The 19,433-nt window shown below is 36.1% G+C and overlaps 1 protein-coding gene across 1 annotated transcript in view; it reads left to right on the top strand.

Moving 5' to 3' along the window:
* Positions 1 to 14,602, top strand: part of ptprq (protein tyrosine phosphatase receptor type Q) — a 74,984-nt gene extending 60,382 nt beyond the window's left edge. Inside the window, exons 47-61 of the mRNA XM_073850216.1 lie at positions 478 to 697; positions 795 to 868; positions 2,092 to 2,191; positions 2,275 to 2,403; positions 6,349 to 6,393; positions 6,808 to 6,834; positions 7,007 to 7,088; positions 7,298 to 7,388; positions 7,978 to 8,054; positions 8,167 to 8,301; positions 9,451 to 9,576; positions 9,937 to 10,085; positions 11,005 to 11,140; positions 11,254 to 11,377; positions 11,501 to 14,602. Coding sequence (XP_073706317.1) covers positions 478 to 697; positions 795 to 868; positions 2,092 to 2,191; positions 2,275 to 2,403; positions 6,349 to 6,393; positions 6,808 to 6,834; positions 7,007 to 7,088; positions 7,298 to 7,388; positions 7,978 to 8,054; positions 8,167 to 8,301; positions 9,451 to 9,576; positions 9,937 to 10,085; positions 11,005 to 11,140; positions 11,254 to 11,377; positions 11,501 to 11,538 — 1,553 coding nt within the window. The 3' untranslated portion in view covers positions 11,539 to 14,602. The remainder of the gene's footprint in view (positions 1 to 477; positions 698 to 794; positions 869 to 2,091; positions 2,192 to 2,274; positions 2,404 to 6,348; positions 6,394 to 6,807; positions 6,835 to 7,006; positions 7,089 to 7,297; positions 7,389 to 7,977; positions 8,055 to 8,166; positions 8,302 to 9,450; positions 9,577 to 9,936; positions 10,086 to 11,004; positions 11,141 to 11,253; positions 11,378 to 11,500) is intronic.
* The last annotated feature ends 4,831 nt before the right edge of the window (positions 14,603 to 19,433 follow it).

The following is a 19,433-nucleotide window of genomic DNA, read 5'->3' as shown; positions in this document are numbered from 1 at the left end:
TTTCTCAGAATTGTGAAATATAAACTCGCAATTGTGAGTTATAAAGTCCAATTTTGAGGGGAAAAATTACTCATGTTCTCAGAATAGTGTTATAAAGTCAGAATTGCTAGACATAAACTATAGTTTATATCTTGCAATTTTTATTTCTCAGAATTTTGACTATTTCTCAGAATTGTGACTTTATATCATGCAATGCTGAGAAAAAAAGTCAGATTTGTGAGTTTTTAATTTTGACTTTATAACTCACAATTGCGAGTTAATATCTTACAATTCGGAGAAAAAAGTCAGAATTGTGAGATAAAAGTCGCAATTACCTTTTTTATTTTTTATTCAGTGGCGGAAACAGGCTTCCATAGAAAATGGTTATTTTAAAATGTAATTTTACAGTTTTTAAATGCAGCTTTTGTGACCAAATGAGACTTCTTTCAAAACATTAGAAAGATTTATTCTTATGTTTTTATTCTAATGTTGATGCAGTGATGGACTACGGAAATCTTTCCAACTGGAAGAGTGTTTTCCTCCACCCTTCTGCGCCGTATCTGACCGACGAGGGCTTCTTTAACCCAAAATGCTCGGAGAAAGCAGAGCGCATGAGCACAAACACTAACACTTACATTATAGGAGCAGATGAGGGCTGCCTGTCTGAGGATGCCAAGACACTTTGTAATGGTCCCCTGAAACCCAAAACATATTATGTGTGAGAGACATATGCACATACAACTAATCTGTGTTGTAAATATTTTTAGCCAGGAATTATTTTAACCTGTTTCCTATTGTTTATTTTTATATTGTAGGTTCAAATTTCGGGCAACAAACATCCGTGGGCAGTACACAGACTCAGAGTACTCAGATAGGATCAGAACCGCAGGTATGGTCGCAAGTAGCACACAAGGACTGTTACTGTTATAATATTAATGCATCCAGATGTGAGCGATGTCTCACTCAGATTTTCCCTCATTCCCTTACAGATTTTTAATACTTTCAGTTTTTTTATATATATATATAGTCAAACCGAAAATTATTCAGACACCAGATATCATTTTCTATATTTTACTAGTGGGTGCAGGGCATTTATGTTCATTTGTGTAAGTAAGGATAGCAAAAGTAAAGTAAACTGTGACATATTATACCCAGCAATTCTTCATACAGTGGACTTGCAGTAAAATTATTCAAACACTTTGGCCTGATGTTTTGCTTTTAAGTGGTTTTTTATTGCTAATGTGGCCTTTTTACACCACAGTCTGAACAAAATTAAGCATTGTTTGGTAATTGCTCAATAAAGTATTGTTAGTTTATAGTTGTGTAAATACTGTCAAAAGAAAAATTCTAGTTGATTGTAATCCATTAAATACATTTCTATCAAAGTTATTTGTCATTATCAAGATTAATTAGTTCTGACAGTTTAACTCTGAGTTATTGTCATATTTAAATACCATTTTCTAAACTACAGCAAACAAACTGTAATAATGTGAGAAATGTTGAAGGTGTCATTTTGGTTTAACTGTACTTTAAGTATTTTTCACATAGAGTTAAAAAAAAAATAGTCCTTGCCAAAAAATAACATTTCTGTAATTGTTTTGTAACTTTTTTATTTTGCAGCTTGGCAGTCCTAGTCCTTATTAATTCTTTATATATAAAAAACAGATATTCTTCAAAACAAATTTCTTGTGTGTTCCACAGATATGACATGTTTTTTATTTAAAAAAAAATATTTATAACTTCTATAACTACAGTTTGATATCTTTTACTTTTTACTACTTTTTATTATACACAGTTTCCCCCAAAAATTGCAAATGCAAATAATTTTTATAATGCCTTGTTATTTTGGTTAGCATTTCTCCTTTTTATTTACAATTTTTAACTAAGATTTTTTTTCTTTACATTACATTAACTTGAGAACTGTTCTCAACATTGATAATAAGAAATGGTTCTTGAGCAGCAAATCAGCATATTAGAATGATTTCACTTTTTTTTCACTTTCACTTACGTTCTTAAACGTGTAACTTATGTGTAACTTACTTTCTTATACGTGTAACTTCTTTTCAATTTCATTTGTTTCAATTTCAATGTGAATATCGACTGTGATTTCAGATGACCGCCTGCTAACCAGAGACGAGCAGATCATTCTCGGTGTCTTGCTGTCATTTTTCCTGGCATTGTTTTTAATTTTGATTATATACGGATCTGTGAGGTAAGTTAAGTGTTGTTGTAAATAGGGATTCAACAACATACTCAAATAGTATTTTTCAAAAAACTCACGTTCTCTAATCCCAGGATCCACAGAAGGCAGAAGGAAGGTGGGACATACTCTCCACGAGAGGCTGAGATCATCGAGACCAAGTTCAAACTGGATCAGCTCATTGCAGTGGCTGACCTGGAGCTCAAAGAGGAGAAGATTAATCGGTGAGACATCATACACACTGTACATAAACAGTGGACTTTAGTTATCTGTTTATATGTACAGTATCTTACAAATGTGAGGACACCCCTCACATTTCAGCAACCATTTTAGTATATCTTCTCAAGAGACAATACTATAGAAATGAAACTTGGATGTATTTTAGAGTAGTCAATGTGCAACTTATATTGGATTGGATTCAACTTTATTGTCATCACAATCATGTACAAGTACAAGGCAACGAAATGGTATGGAAAACGAAGAATGAGACATAATTGGAAGAGAGAGGTACAGTAGCACATAGACACAGACATAACATTGCAACAGGGGAGGGGTAAAGGGGATGAGGAAGTAGTCCAATGTAGGCAGCCATGACAGCGCTGTACACGAACCCGCCTACCCACACAGGGGGGTGATAAGCACGAAGGCGTGGAATGCACGGGAGAGGAATTCTATCTGTAGCCGTGTATCTGTGTGTGCGTGCATGTGTGTGTGTTTGTGTGCAAGCCTGTGGAGTCTGAGCCCAGACCTCAACAGGTGTCCTTGGAGCAGGGGGGAAGGAATTCAGAGCGTCTCGTTATCTTGTTCTCCGGGGGAGTTGTTTGTCTCCAGCGCCGTCCTTGGCCAAGGCCGTCTGGAACACTCGGGGAGCCGAAAGAGAAAAAGGTTCCTTTTTGGGTCAATATCTGCCAATTTCGCAGATATCTAATGTCCATCACTGGTCTCCCGGTCTGTCCAAAATGCGTTGCATTACTGTAAATCTCTCCATGATTATATCCAGTTTGCGGTCCGTAGCCACAGTCTGTGTATTAACAGCTCTGCCCACCACCGTTTCAATCCAGCCGACCAGCTTGTTGGGGTTTTGAGCCGCACTGACCGCTTTTACCAATCGTCGATAGCACAGGGCCCCACCTAATCCCATCAGCAGAAACCCTGTTATCAAAGTTCCGAATAAATAAATATCTTCAACATCCTCCAGGGACAGAGCGGCCAGGCACATGACGCGCCACTTCTCCCACCCGTCCATCACGTATCCAGCTGCAAACGTTCCTGCAGGACAATTGGGTTCCCCCGAACCCAGGCTTCTCGTAGAGAAGATGGTGTCAATTGCATTCAGAGACCAGTTGATCAAATCCATAGTTCCTTTGTTTCGGAGAGCAGGGCAAAGAGAGTCTCAGAGATAGAACCAGACGAGACAAGAGTGGGGAAAGATAGGGCAGGGAGAGGAGAAGAGGAAAATGCGACCGCCTTCGCCAAGAGCCAAACGAGAGACTTCCTTCTGGGATGACGTCTATGCAAACCGACTTGTTGCAGTGTGCGGCGTATGGTCTGAGCACTGACAAGCTGAGCTTCTACTTCTTAAATCTTTAAAGCAATGCTGGCAGCACTCATGCATCTGTTTTTTTGAAGTCAGGTTCCACAGTATAGATTTAGGCCACGGCTGTTAGAGGTTCAGTAACATCCTGAAACCGAGTTACACTACTGCAGTCAGAGGTTTTCCAAGATGGGTTCCATTCGGAACAGGCCTCGCAAGGGTCAATCCACGAAGTTGAGCACTCATTCTGTGTGTCAGGTGTGGAACCTGACTTCAAAAAACAGATGCATGAGTGCTGCCAGCATTGCTTTAAAGATTTAAGAAGTATAAGGTCAGCTTGTCAGTGCTCAGACCATACGCCGCACACTGCAACAAGTCGGTTTGCATAGACGTCATTCCAGAAGGAAGCCTCATCTGAAGCTGGCTCACAAGAAAGCCTGCAAACAGTTTGCTGAAGACAACCTGTCCAAGAGCCTGAATTACTGGAACCATGTTCTGTGGACTGATGAGACTATAAGATAAACCTGTTTGGCTCAGATGGTGTCCAGCATGTGTAGCGATGTCCTGGTGAGGTAGCCTGGGTTACCCCATGCTGCCTTGCTCACAGTGCGATTTTATTCACGCTGCTAGGCAGCCTGGAAACCATGGACTAAATTTTCACCTCAGATAGGGAACCAATCACAGAACAGGGAGGGAGCAGCAAGACGATGACGCCTTCTATGCGACTCACCGAAGCAGTTTGTTTATAAATATGGATCCAGCATGGCAGCAGACGCGAAGTTATCTTTCGATGCAGCCTTAGATAGTTACACACAAGGCCGTTTCTCAATACTAAGTACGCAATGTTCGGACTTGGAAGTTTGACTTGGGAGTACGAACTCACGTGGAATTGAGGATACAAGTCCTGCAATTCTGCAAATGGAACAGCAGTGTACTTGATAACATCAGTCAGCTCGCCTTTTCTACTCCGGTTATCTTCACTGCTTCACTGTATGTATTTACAATAAGACGAAATATGATATCAACCACCTCTGCTTCTTTTCGTTTTCATTTAAACATATTAATAGCTGCAAAAACGTAGTTCAGGGAATGTACAACATTACAGTGAAACAAAATATTTTATATCAAACAGCATTGCCTCTTTTCCGTTTCATTCAACGTTAAACATTAATAGCGACAAAAATCTGGTTCATGCAACGCGTTACAAAACAATAATTACAATAAAAGGAAGTGATATCAAACACCACTGCCTCTTTGTTTTCTTCAAAATATAAACCACAACTCTCTTTTCGTACTCATTTTCAAATAATAAAATCATCATGATTTAAGCTATATGTGCACTGTGTATAATACATCTTTACTCTATGTATAATAAAATGAAACATGACAAGCACAACTCTTTTTTGTTAAATGTCAGTTTTAATGAACAATATTAGCCATTATAAAAGTATAAGTTTAAAGTATAAGAGACTTATGTAATCAGAAATAAAGACAAAGGCAGACAATTCGGTCAAATGCATGCTAAAAAGTCGGCGTTAAATTACGATTGATAAATAATTTATGAAGCATAACTTTGTCCTCAGTCAAAACTCTTCGTCTTCTTCCTTGTTGAATTTCTGTCGCTCTACGTATGTCGTCCGGTACAATTGAAACGATTGGCTATGAGCTACGCACAGGCGCATTTGATAGACATTCGTAGCACCCAATAAACGGCTCTGGGCATTCGTAAACCAAATACATGAAAATGAACATGTGGTTCCCAGACCACGAAGCATGACGTTGTCATGACGTGGTTTGGCGTTAGCCAGGCTACTGGTGAGGAGTACCAAGAAATTTGTGTCTTGCCTACAGTCAAGCATGGAGGTGGTAGCATCATGGTCTGGGGCTGCATGCTGCAGTTCATTGAGGAAAAAACATGGATTCCATTATGTACTGTACATTCTGAAGCAGAACATGATACATTCTCTCCAGAAACTAGGCCGAACGGCAGTTTTCTAGCATGATAATGACCCCAAACACACCACCAAGATGATAGCTGCCTTGCTGAGGAAGGTGAAGGTGATGGAGTGGCCAAGTATGTCTCCAGACCTGAACCCTATTGAGTACCTGTGGGCATTCTCAGCTGGAAGGTGGAGAAGCACCATGTGTCTAACATCCAGCAGCTCCATGAGGAGTGGAAGAAGATCGCAGCAACAACCTGTGCAGCTCTGATCAATTGCATGCCTAGCAGGATTAAGGCAGTGCTAGATAACAATGGTGCTAACATAAAATATTGACACTTTGGACACAGTTTTGACAAGTTCACTTAGGGTGTACTCACTTTTGTTGCCAGCTATTTTGACAAAAATGGCTGCATGTTGAGTTATTTTCAGAGGATAGCAAATCCATACTGCTATACAAGCTGCACATTGATTACTCTAAAATATATCCAGGCTTCATTTCTGTAGTATTGTCCCTTGAGAAGATTGTTGAAATGATTGTTAAAATTGTTGCTGAAATGTGAGGGGTGTACTCACTTTTTTGAGATACAGCATATCTCTCTCTCACTCCCTCATTGACTCACTCACTCATTCATCCTTTCATTCACTTATTCTCACTAATCCATTCAAATACTTGCACTATCCTTTGTTCTCAGGTATTCCTCCTTTTTCTTTAGAAGAAAGGAGATATTTGTCATCCAGTAAGTAGACAGAGATGTTGGTGTTCAGATCATGCATGATCACATATGATGTGTAATATCAGTATTTTTAACCATTTAACGTTTCTTTTCCCAGTTGCATGTTGTGCTGTTAGTACCTGGCGTTGAATCTGTTGTATTATGAATGAATATGCCACACTAAATTATCTGCCTTGCCATAATTTGGGGCTGTTCGGTTTCATAATGCTGCACTGCTTTGTGTATTTGTGCCTGAAAGATCACATACTGTAGAGTGAATCTCTGATTCGTTTTATGTTTGTGTGTCTTCCTCTAATTAGATCGTGTGGTGAACTTTACATAGATTCATTTCTTATTTATCACTAGAAGCAAAAAAGTAACCTAATTTTTCAGTACAAGCACAATTTCATAATAATTCTCTACTGTCTAATGTTCCAGGCTGCTAAGTTACAGGAAATCTCTCAAGTAAGTGAAGGAGACTTGATGGATCGATTGATCCGTTATTCCCTTTCTTATAACCATCTGCACTTGAGTGGTGTTTTTTAGAAATAATGTTTGCTGTAGTGGTAATAATGTTAAAAATTATGATTATTTATGGTTTTGTGGGTATTTTCATGCTCTGTTTATCTGATTGCAGGCCAATCAGTAAGAAATCATTTCTTCAGCATGTGGAAGATCTTTGTGCCAACGACAATGCCAAGTTTCAGGAGGAGTTTGCTGTAAGTTTTAGCATTAAATGTGTGTAGGTGGGTGAGAGAGACAGAAAGTACTAGTGAACTGTAAAATGAGTTTCAGTGACACCTCATTCTGATTGGACACGTAGAGTTATGTGCTCAATGGCGTATGACTTTTCTGAATATTTTCCATGGCTGATTGATTTTCTTCCTGGTGTGTTTCATAATTGGACATTTTCTGCTGTGTGTTTCAGGAGCTGCCGAAGCTGCTTCAGGATCTGGCCACATCGGACGCTGACCTGCCATGGAATCGCGCCAAAAATCGCTTCACAAACATTAAACCATGTATGAAAAATATTTAGTAGCTCTCGTGTAGTTTTAAACCTGTTTGACTTTCTTTGTTCCGTGCAACACAAATAGAAAAGATTTTAACAGAATGTAAGCAAGGACATAAAATGACCTTGAAATGACTTCCATTTCAAAAGTAAAATTCTGTAAAAACAGGAAAATTGTGAAATTATATTTGAATTTAAAATACCTGTTTTCTTTTTGAATATAATTTAAAATGTAATTTATTTCTTTGATGCAAAGCTGAATTTTCAGCATCATTACTCCAGTCTTCAATGTCACATTATCCTTCAGAATTCATTCTGATATGCAGATTTGCTGCTCAAGAAGCATTTCTTTTATAAAAAGTAACAAATAAAATAATAAAAGTAATAATTCTCTACTTTTGGAGTACTTTTTTAGCTCTTTTCAGAAGCTTTTTGTCATTTGGGGTTCAATGTTCTTATTATATGGACAAGGATAGCTCTGTTATTCAGAATATTTGTATTTTTGTTCCAAAAAAGATGAGAGTAAGAACATATTTCGTTATCATACCAGGGTTTCTTTATATATACCTTGTTAACATATTTTGTGTCTTTTTTTTTAGATAACAATAACCGAGTGAAGTTACTATCTGAGCCAGGAATGCCGGGGTCTGACTACATCAATGCCAGCTTCGTCTCTGTAAGCGCTCGAGAGCAGCCCACATATCAGCTGCCTTTTTCTTTTATACTGCGGCACAACTTTAATTGAATTGGCCTAAGCTCCTGTTCTGTGTCTTGTCTCTGTGTCTCAGGGCTATCTGTGTCCTAATGAGTTTATAGCCACTCAGGGCCCTCTGCCTAGCACAGTCGCAGACTTCTGGAGGATGATATGGGAGACGGGCACCAAAACCATCGTCATGCTCACTCAGTGCTTTGAGAAGGGCCGGGTGTGTATGTGTGTGTTTGAACAAAACAGTCTAGCCAATTAGACTTATTTTTGCCAAAATAAGAGGGATCATACAAAATACATGCTATTTTTGTTTAGTACTGGCCTGAATAAGGTATTTCACATAAAAGATGTTTACATATAGTAAATATACGAGAAAATAATAGTTGAATTTATAAAAATGATCCCGTTCAAAAGTTTACATACGCTTGGTTGTTAATACTGTGTTGTTACCTGAATGATCCACAGCTGTTTTTTTTTTTTCATTTTAGTGAAATTTGTTCATGAGTTCCTTGTTTGTCCTGAACAGTTAAACTGCTGTTCTTCAGAAAATCCTTCAAGTCCCACTGATTCAAAACTAATTAGGTTTTTCAGCATTTTTGTGTATTTGAACCCTTTCCAACAATGACTGTATGATTTTGAGATCCATCTTTTTACAATGAGGACAACTGAGGGACTCATATGCAACAATTACAGAAGGTTCAAACACTCACTGATGCTTCAGAAGGAAAAATTTTGCATTAAGAGACGGGGGGTGTAAACTTTTGAACAGAACTTTTGAACTTTAACTTAATACTGCCCTTCAGAGGCTACAGAAGATATTTACATGTTTCCCCGATGACAAAATAAGTTAAATTTACCCTGATTTTCTTACAACCTTTGGCTCTTAATGCATCATTTTTCCTTCTGGAGCAGCAGAGAGTGTTTGAACCTTCTGTAATAGTTGCATATGAGTGCCTCAGTTGTCCCTAGTGTGAAAAGATGGATCTCAAAATCATACAGTCATTGTTGGAAAGGGTCTAAACAAACAAATACTATCACTAAACAAACAACAACAAAAAAAAACACAGTTGTGGATCATTCAGGTGACAACACAGTATTAAGAATCAAGTGTATGTAAACTTTTGAACTGGGTAATTTTTATAAATTCAGCTATTATTTTCTCTTGTGGACTATATGTAAATGTCCTTTATGTGAAATATCTTATTCAGCTCAGAACTAAATAAAAAATAACATACATTTTGTATGATCTCTTTTATTTTGGTAAAAAAAAAATTAACATTTTGAAGATTAAACGTCACTGACTTCAACTGTATATGCATTATAGTAATAAACTGTAAATGTAATGTGGTTGTACTGTACGTTTTAGATCCGCTGTCATCAGTACTGGCCAGAGGACAATAAACCCGTCACTGTTTTTGCTGACATTATAATCACTAAAGTCACAGAGGACGTGCATCCTGATTGGACGGTCCGGGCGCTCAGAGTAGAGAGGGTAAAACAGTTTACATTGTCATACATTATCATTTTTATTATTGTCATTTAGGTCAACTACTGTCAGCAGAGCAATAGTTGAAGAGAATTTTGAAGTGTATTGCTAACTAGTTGCATCTACTCATTCAATTAAATGGCATAATTTAAAGAAAACGTTGTTGCCCCCCTGAGGTAATGAGTTTTTTACCGCCACAGAAATGTATGTATGATTGGGGATTATGTAGTCTGGTCTGCATATGCATACTTGTCCAAAAATGCACAATAACACACATACACACACAGATGTGGGTGGTTGGATGGATAGATAATTAGTCCCCAAGGACACATTTAGCCCTTCCTCTTTCTCTCTTTCTCTCAACAGCACGGAAGCTACATGATTGTTCATCATTTTAACTACACCTCATGGCCAGAACACGGCGTTCCGGAGTCCAGTTCCACTCTCATCCAGTTTGTGAAAGCGGTTCGCTCACACAGAGGCCATGACAACACAACCAATGTGGTCCACTGCAGGTATGTATATCTGCTCATTAGATTACATTGCATGGTTATATTTGAGTTTGAGTTGCGTGGAAGCTAAATGCAACTCACAGTCAACTTTTTGCAGTTGCAACTGATGATTATGATTGTGCATTTCACAATTTATTTTATATTTTATTTTATTTTATTCTATTGTTACTGTTACTATAGGCTTCTGTATACTGGCAGCCAGAGTTACTTTAGTAGCATCAAGATACTTTCATAGTTTTTATCGTTATTTTGAATTAGTTTTTGTTGTTACATTTATATATACATATATATTTTTTTGTTTTATATTTTCCTTTTAATTTATTTAGTTTCATATACATATTTAGTTTCTACATTGTCTCACATATTTTCTTATTTTAATCTCTCACAATTTCAATTTTTATTTATTTTATTATTTTATGTCATTTTTTTCCCAGTTAATATGTGTTTACAAAAAAGTGTTTTTCATGGTCTTAGTTTTACATGCATGTGATCCTAGACCAAAAAACCTGTCTTAAGTAGCACGGGTATATTTATAGCAACAGCCAAAAATGCATTGTAGGGGTCAATATTACCGGTTATATTGTAGGCTATAAATTAAAAATCATGTTCCATGAAGGTATTTTGTAAATTTTCTATTGTAAACATATAAAAACTTAATTTTTGATTAGTAATATGCATTGCTAAGAACTTCATTTAGACAACTTTAAAGACAATTTTCTCAATGTTTAGATTTTTTTTTACCCTCAGATTGCAGTTTTACAAATAGTTGTATCTCTGCCAAATATTGTGGATATCAATGGTTATGTATGGAATGATTATGTATAAATGTCACTTTCAAAAAATTGACCCTCATGGCTGTTTTTGTGATCCAGGGTCACATATGTAACTATTATCGACCTGTGTGTAATGTCTGTATGTGCAGTGCTGGTGTGGGCAGGACTGGAGTGTTTATAGCCCTGGATCATCTTATTCAGCATGTGAGAGATCATGATTTTGTGGATATATATGGCCTGGTCGCAGAGCTGCGCAGTGAGAGGATGTGCATGGTACAAAACCTGGTAAGCCTATTTAGATTTCCCTTTTATATTGCAAAAATAGTTCTGTCTCATAGACTTGTGTGAGATGATCATGTTCTCCTGCTCAGATATTTGTATCTGCTTCTCTCTCGCAGGCTCAGTACATGTTTCTGCATCAAAGTACTCTGGATCTGCTCTCTGCGAAGGGAAACAGTCAGTCCATATGGTTTGTAAATTACTCCGCTCTGGAAAAGATGGACTCACTGGATGCAATGGAGGGTAAAATACATTCTGTAGTCAATGACTTGTACAGTGCAGTGAAGGCTGGTGGTTATCAATGATCTCTGTCATTCTACTGTTTTGTCTTGACGGAAACAAATTTTGTCATGTTTGTTCTCTCAGGTGATGTAGAACTGGAGTGGGAAGAGACGACGATGTAACAGGGACATTGTTTCCTGTCAGTCTGATAGTTATGGGGAGATATGGGACACTCATTAAAAATCCAGATGCTGAGACTTTGGACCCTGGGGCCAAACGCGCTAAGCAAAGGATAAACGAGGAATACAAGTGCTTCATAAGCAAACTCGAATATTCTTGCCTAAATGGATCGTCTCTGTCTCTCAACCCCTCATTTGCATCCACCAGACAGTCTCATCCATCAAGTTTTTTCCTAAAGTTCTTGTCCAACTTCTGTAATTATTTTATCTTTAGATACACCACCTACTTATGGACTCAAAATGGATCAGACACCAAAAATATGTCTGTTTAAGGAAGTAGGAATTTTCATCAGTCAGTGAGAGTGAGAAACGACAGGGTTTTTGTGTCCTGTAGTCGAATGTATTATTAATGCAATTATTAAGGATTAGAGTCATAAGTTCTCCTAATGATTTAAAGTCATTTTTTATTTTATTTGAACAAATTATAAGAATTCTTTAAACAGAACAGTAATTTGTTTGCATTCACATAGAACATATCCCTCCTTATAGTCTTCCTTACACCAAGAATGAAATTTAATGACTATAACAATACGTCCACAACTCCACATCAACGAAGAATAACATGTTTATAATATGTTTATTCTAAGCCTGCGCTGCAGTGTTCTGTTAAAAAGATGCAGTGATTTTGAATATCTGACAATGTTTTTATCGTTTATCTGGAAAAAATCGCTCTGAAATAGATTCCAACAATACTTACTGTAGGTCCGTCCTGTTAAAGTTATGTGGACTCCACTATTTATTTTAATGCCCGTTCACACCTATAATGATATAGGGTCAACACATTGTCACAAGGACGGTCTGAGACGAGCGGATCCATTTGCAGCATTTTATTAGGACAGACAAACACACAGGGGCAGGCAGAAATCGTAGTCAAAACACAGGCAGAAAGGTCGGGGCTGGCAGCGAGAATCAAACACGGGAGGGAGTCCAGGAATCAAACACGGGAAGAAACGCTCAGAAATGCAGCCGGGGCAATACAAGACTTCGCGAAGAAGCTGTGTGTGAGAGTGGCTTAAATGCAGTCCTAGAAATGAGGTGCAGGTGTGAGCGGTAATCAGTGCAGTGAGAAACAAGGAGCAGGTGAATGCAGTGATTAGTGCAGTGGCTTGTGGGGAATGAAGTCCATGATGTGTAGTGCAAGAGTTTATGATGACAGGACGACTCAATTCGTGACACACATAATGGACTCGCTACAGTAAATGTTGTCTGACGTTTTAAATGCTCAAACTCTGTAAAGTCGGATAGATTCTGATGGGGATTCTGATTCTGTCAGTGCTTTTATCATTCATCAGCTGGAAAACGATCTGAAAGGGGTTTTTACAATATCATTTCATCGTTTAGAAACCTAATTGTTAGCTAAAGTTTAGTTATCGTGTGAACTAGTCCACACAGTGGGCCATAATGTCACGTATTTCTGTGAAGATATAGAGTGTATTTACGACACTCCATCAATCGGCAATATTGGCAGCACTGAACCAAACAAAATTTGCATATTTTGCTGAATATTGATGCTAAAATGGTCAATTATTGTCATGTTTTGGGCTGTACTAGTCAGGAATAACATTTGGAGTAATATACACTGCCAAAGGTTATAACAAATCAAGGAGAAGAGTGCAAAATACTGTCTGAGGAACAAAAGGCTTTTGTGGTTGGTCAAACTGAACCAGGATTTCCAGGGTAAGAATCTTGACAACATTTGTTTGCTCTTAAGTGAATAATTAGGCTGATATCTTAATACTGCTTGTACATATCTTTACCACCTATTATTTTTAGTTTGTCAAAATATTGCTCCCTTTCCTGCTTAAGCCATTCTCTGTATGATTTAGCAGCTTCTACGTGTTTTATCCATGCTTTAGACAGCATAAATTAGCAGAGCAACGTTTTCATTAGTACATTAATGGTACAATCGGTGCTGTTGTTTACATCAGAGCATCTTAAATAGGGCCGCACATCTGGGTAACTTAATTAGCAGCAAGCCTTTACAGTAGATGGGTTTTTATTCACTATCAGTATTTTTTTCGTTTATCAGCTGGAAAAAACTACCCTAAACGTGAGCCAAACGATTTCTTTCCACCCTGTCATTATTACATTTGTGTTCTGGCTCGGAGTCCTAGAGTTAGAACGACTTTAAAAACACTTCATCCACCTTATTTTTCCGTAAGGGTGGGTGTGGCCATTTTGTGAATTTACACTCTGTTTTGCTTCTTGATATTGCAAATCGGTGCGTCTTGCCGTATTATTTTAATATTTTATCTTAATTATTCACACACTCGTTTGTAGTGCAAATAGTTTTATTATCGACTTTGTTTGCACTTATTCTTCTCAGCATTTCCCATAGCGGATAATGAACGTTGAAAAAATAAGGTGGATATCGTTCTTGGTGTGAACGGGACAATAGTTTAAGAGGTCTGACATTAAGGCTAATTTACACACAATGGAAGAAAACGGCACTTATTGGTTCATACGGAACTTATTGTCCTGTCTATCTTGTATATTTTCTATGGTGAATGTTTTTGTATTCAGGAACTAATGTTAGAAAGAGTTTTACCACACAGCGTCTCCTTGGTCATCTCTGAATGGTGCTTTGTCAGTAATTCAATCGGAATGCTTTCATTTCCCTGGTGAAAAAAAACCAGCTAGAGGGGTTTTGGCCACTTTTCCAGGCTGGTCTTAGCTGGTCAGGCTTGGAGACCAGCTTAAACCAGCTAAGACCAGCCAACCAGCCTAGGCTGGTATTAGCTGGTTTTTCAGCAGGGTTTGCTAATCATCTTCTATTAACTTATCCTAAAGCTGATGCAGAGTGAGGTAACGCATACTTTATATGTTCATTCATTTGTAAATAATCACTTGACAAGTAATTGATTTGTCTTTAATTGCGTTATGCATTTTCTTCGTGTTAACGTTACACAGGAACTGAGTGAGAGGAAATCTGTGATCTCACAAAACTGTAAAGCGCTTTACTTATCTTTTGCATAAATTATTATGAAGCCAAATGAGTGTTAGGAGATGACATACGGTTTTGTTGTGTGTATATTTTGAAATCAGCAGTATTTGTGTTTTGAAATAAATAAATATTGTTTTTCGTCTGAAGGTCACTTGATAGTTTTCATACCTTTTACTGAATAGTAACTTTAAGCATGATCTGTTCTTCACACAAAGCTATTGTATGACTTCAGAATACAGTACATAAATACTTTTAAGATATGGTTATAATAGAGTTTTTTTGTCATTTTAGGACTTTACAGTCCTTCATTCACTTTTTTGTACTTGTGATAACACTTGTGATAAAAGAATGGAAGTCATGGGTTTGGGATGATATGAGGGCGAGTAAATGTTTTTTTCTCTTTAAATTAATATAAATTGTGTTTAATGATGTTCTAAAAAAATCTTAAATATTACCATATGGTTTCCAAAATATCTGATTGTTGAAATCATTACAGGAGCTCAAATTCATAGGCATTCAAAGGCATCCCAGAGTGCACAGCCTGTCATTCTCTGTGTGGTTGCTTTGAAGAGTGAGAGCGCATCCAGTGTGAAAGCAGCAATTCAGGACCCTGGAGAGCAGCACTGAAGCTTTCAGCCGAAACAAAGGGAGGATGCTGGGAGAACACAAGGTCCTTCTTGAGAGGAACATTCAGGTAGGGTGTTTAGGGGTTAAGACAAAACAATAACCTATGAGACACTGCATCTTACCATGATTTTGAAAGGAGTGAGAAGTGTCAATAAGTAAGATGAAGTGCAAAGACAGCAATATGAAATGTTCAATAAATAATCTAAAAAATCTTTAAAGTAGGCTAATTGAACTGATATGAGGACAGGTGTACTATATCTACTGTTTTATATTTATTCAATTTGGGTAAGAAGGTAAGAACATCACAGAATGCCACTGTTGAACAGTTTAATGCATTCTTGCCAAACAAATGGATTTCTATTAATTTCTCATAGTAATTTGTGTAAAAAATCTAATTGACCTAAAACTTTTTGAACTTTTTAAATTGGCTTAAAATATTTATTTTTATTAAAATTTTTGTTATTTTATATATATATATATATATAGTTAATATATAGTTAATAAAAATAAATATTTTTAGCCAATTTAAAAAGCTCAAAAGGTTTCAGTTTTTAAATAAATAAATAAATAATAATAAAACTTGTTTTAAATAGTAAAAATATTTCAAAATGTTACTGTTTTTGCTGTATTTTGAATCAAACAAATGCAGGCTTGGTTATCAGGAGAGATTCCTTTAAAACATAAAAAATCTTACTGTTATATATACACATATACACACACACACACACTACCAGTTAAAAGTTTTAAACAGTAAGTTTTTGTTTTTAAAGGAATCTCTCCTGATAAAATTATATTTTTACTATTTAAAACAAGTTTTATTATTTATTTATTTATTTCAAAGCTGAATTTTAGCATCAATACTCCAGTCACATGATCCTTCAGAAATTATTCTAATATTCTGATTTGCTGCTTAGAAAACATTTATTATTATTATTATTATTATTATTTATTATTATTATTGTTGTTGTTGTTAAAAACAGCTGAGCAGAATTTTCTATCAGGTTTCTTTGATAAATAGGAAGTTTAGAAGAACAGCATTTATCTAAAATTTTAATATTTTGTAATAGTATAAATGTCTTTATCATCATAAAAGTATTACCTTCTATAATCCCCCTCCCCCATATCAAAGAATCTTGAAAAAAATGTACTCAACTGTTTTAAATATTCATAATAATAAAGTTAGCATATTAGAATGATTTCTGAAGAATCGTGTGACACAATGATATCAGCAATGATGCTGAAAATTCAGATTTGAAATCACGGGAATAAATTATATTTTAAAATATATTCAAATAGTAAAACTTAAAATAGTAAAATTCAAAATTTTCTGTTTTTCCTGTACTTGGAGTAAAATAAATGCAGGCTTGGTGAACAGAAGAAACTTCTTTAAAGTATTCTTCTAAATTTCTTCAAATTGGATGGAAACTAATCTCATTTCTAATTGTGCTTTTGACAAATGGAGTTGTTAATGTTTGTTCACATAAATAAATGCTAGTGTTTATAATTAGTACTGGTCAACACTTGAATGTCAAATTTAATCAATATGCCAGTAGCATTTAACAGATCCAGTCATATTTGAGAAGGTCTAACCAAACAATAGATTTACTACATTATGTAGCAGACTGCTGCTTACTCTCTTAAATACCATTATGATAAGTCCATTGGTACTGAAACAAACACACACACACAAGATCTCTTCTGTTTTCTGCATGTTTAATGATTGTTGAGATATGATTAAGTGACATTGCATATACAGGATATGAATGTGAGCGTATCAAGTGTCTTTACACTATATAAAACTTCATATTAGTGCTTAATACAAATATAGATCGTAAAAACCTGTTAAATGGAACCATTGCTTTGACCATATTTTGAGAAGTTATACACGTAAATCAGCATTTTCTTCTTCTTCAGATATATTTTTAGCCTTTTCTAGAGTCCAAGAAGTTCATCTTAGACTGAAACCATGGAGTGCATTTTCACAAAAATGCAGTGCAGTTTCACAACTTCACAGTCAGAATACGGCCCCTCGCTGGGTTCAAATGTGTCGCTGTGTTCTTGCAAACAAAAATGCCGCTACGTACTAATTTAACCTAGCAAATGAACAGCTTCTGACTCGATGTGGTGCGTGGTAGAGAATTGAATGCTCCTATAAACATGTCAGAGCAGGTGTGGACGAAGAAAAGACTGTATTTGACCAGCTCATCTTAATGAATAAACAGCTGTGCAAACTATACAATAAAGCTTTTCATTCTCCTACTTTGTATGAATAAATAGATTTATAAATACATTTTTTTGCTGCTTTTCCGTAATTTCTGTGTCCGAGCACAGAATGACATCATTTCCAATAATGCCTTGGAAAAAAAACAGATATGCAGATACTTGTAATTAAAAACAAAGAAAATAGAAACATAAATATTAGTGTTGTACATCTGAGATAAAAGCTCTTTATAGATATCTGCAAATAAACGTATGAATCTCTTATGACATGCAATGCAGAAAACATGAATTCTTAGTGGCAAACACAAACATAATCCACCAGATCAGCAAGGGATGCTTTTTTTCCCCAAAGATTTGAACATAATCATTTAATAAACGTTTGAAGTGATACTTTTTAAAAAATATACAATTTATCAGTCATAGCCTTGTAGTATAGAACATTTGATGTTTTCTTAGAGGTTTGATGTGCACCTGGTTTTCACATGAAGCTACCTGAGCACCAGGCTTGATCACAGTAACACGCTACAGAGTCGCTCTATAGGACCGGACACAATAAAAAGGTTGATTTAAGATGATGAGCTGAGTTCAAGCCGACCCCTGGCTCTAGTTGGTAAACTATTCAGCCACCCTCTTTCAAAATCTGTATTTTTTGCTTTGTGTAAAAAGTTGTTTTAAAGAAATTTGCATTTGCAAACACTTTAAAGGAATAGTTAATCCAAAAATGTATAAAAATGTACTCACCCTCTGGCCATCCAAGATGCAGATCAGTTTGTTTCGTCATATGAACTTCATCTGATTTGGAGAAATTCTGCATTTGATCTCATTATAATACACAAATCCATCTTTATGGCTTTTTTTCTGTTTGGACTGTTTTGGACTGTTTGCACTGAAGAAATCTTTTTTTTCTTTGGAGAAATCAATATCATAGAAGTTAAAGTGTTTTAATGATGGATTTGTTTCTTACAAACACAGTTATTTACTTAAAGGAGTAGTTCACTTTCAGAACAAAAATTTACAGATAATGTACTCACCCCCTTGTCATCCAAGATGTTCATGTCTTTCTTTCATCAGTCGTAAGGAAATTATTTTTTTTAAGCAAAACATTTCAGGATTTCTCTCCATGTAATGGACTTCTACGGACATCTAAGAGTTTGAACTTCCAAAATGCAGCTTCAAAATGCTCTAAACCAGGGGTTTTCAAACCTGTCCTGGAGCCTCCCCTGCCCTGCACATTTTGTATGTCTCCCTTATTAGGCACACCCAATTCAGGTCTTGCAGTCTCTACTAATGAGCTGATGATTTGAATCAGGTGTATTAGATGAGAGAGACAAGCAAAATGTGCAGGGCAGAGGAGGCTCCAGGACAGGTTTGAAAACCCCTGCTCTAAACAATCACAGCCGAGGAAAGAAGGTTCCTATCTAGCAAACAGATCGGTTATTTTCTAAAAAAAGAAATCCTGAAATGTCAAAAAACATCATTTCTTTACAACTGAAGAAACAAAGACATGAACATCTTGGATGACATATTATCTGTACATTTTTGTTCTGAAAGTGAACTACTCCTTTAACAATACTGTAAAATGTTTTCACCAGTTTCAACTTAAAAACTTAAGCTTAGCAGCTGCATTTAAATTTTCAACTCATAAGTTAAATCAACTTAAAAGTACAAGTTATTTCAACTAATTTTATTGTTGTGAGTTGAAATGAATAGTAGTTTTAAGTTGGTTTAACTTAAAATTTAAAAAATTTAAAAATGTTTTTACGTTGAATCTGGTAAAAACTTTTTACAGTGAAGTCATTAATTAATGGACTGGAGTTGTGTTTATTACTTGTGGATGTTTTTACCAGCTGTTTGGACTCTCATTCTGACGGCACCCATTCACTGCATTGGTGGGAAGTGATAGAATGCTGAATTTCTCCAAATCTGTTCTGATGAAGAAACAAACTCGTCTACATCTTGGATGTCCTGAGGGTGAGTACATTTTAAGCAAATTTTCATTTTTAAGTCAATTATTCCTTTCATTTATACTGATTTACAAATATTAACA

Source organism: Garra rufa, chromosome 11 (assembly GCF_049309525.1).
Source record: "Garra rufa chromosome 11, GarRuf1.0, whole genome shotgun sequence".
NCBI classification, from domain to species: domain Eukaryota; kingdom Metazoa; phylum Chordata; class Actinopteri; order Cypriniformes; family Cyprinidae; genus Garra; species Garra rufa.
The sequence above is the reverse complement of the archived record's forward strand: the minus strand, read 5'-3'. Positions and strand labels throughout refer to the sequence as shown.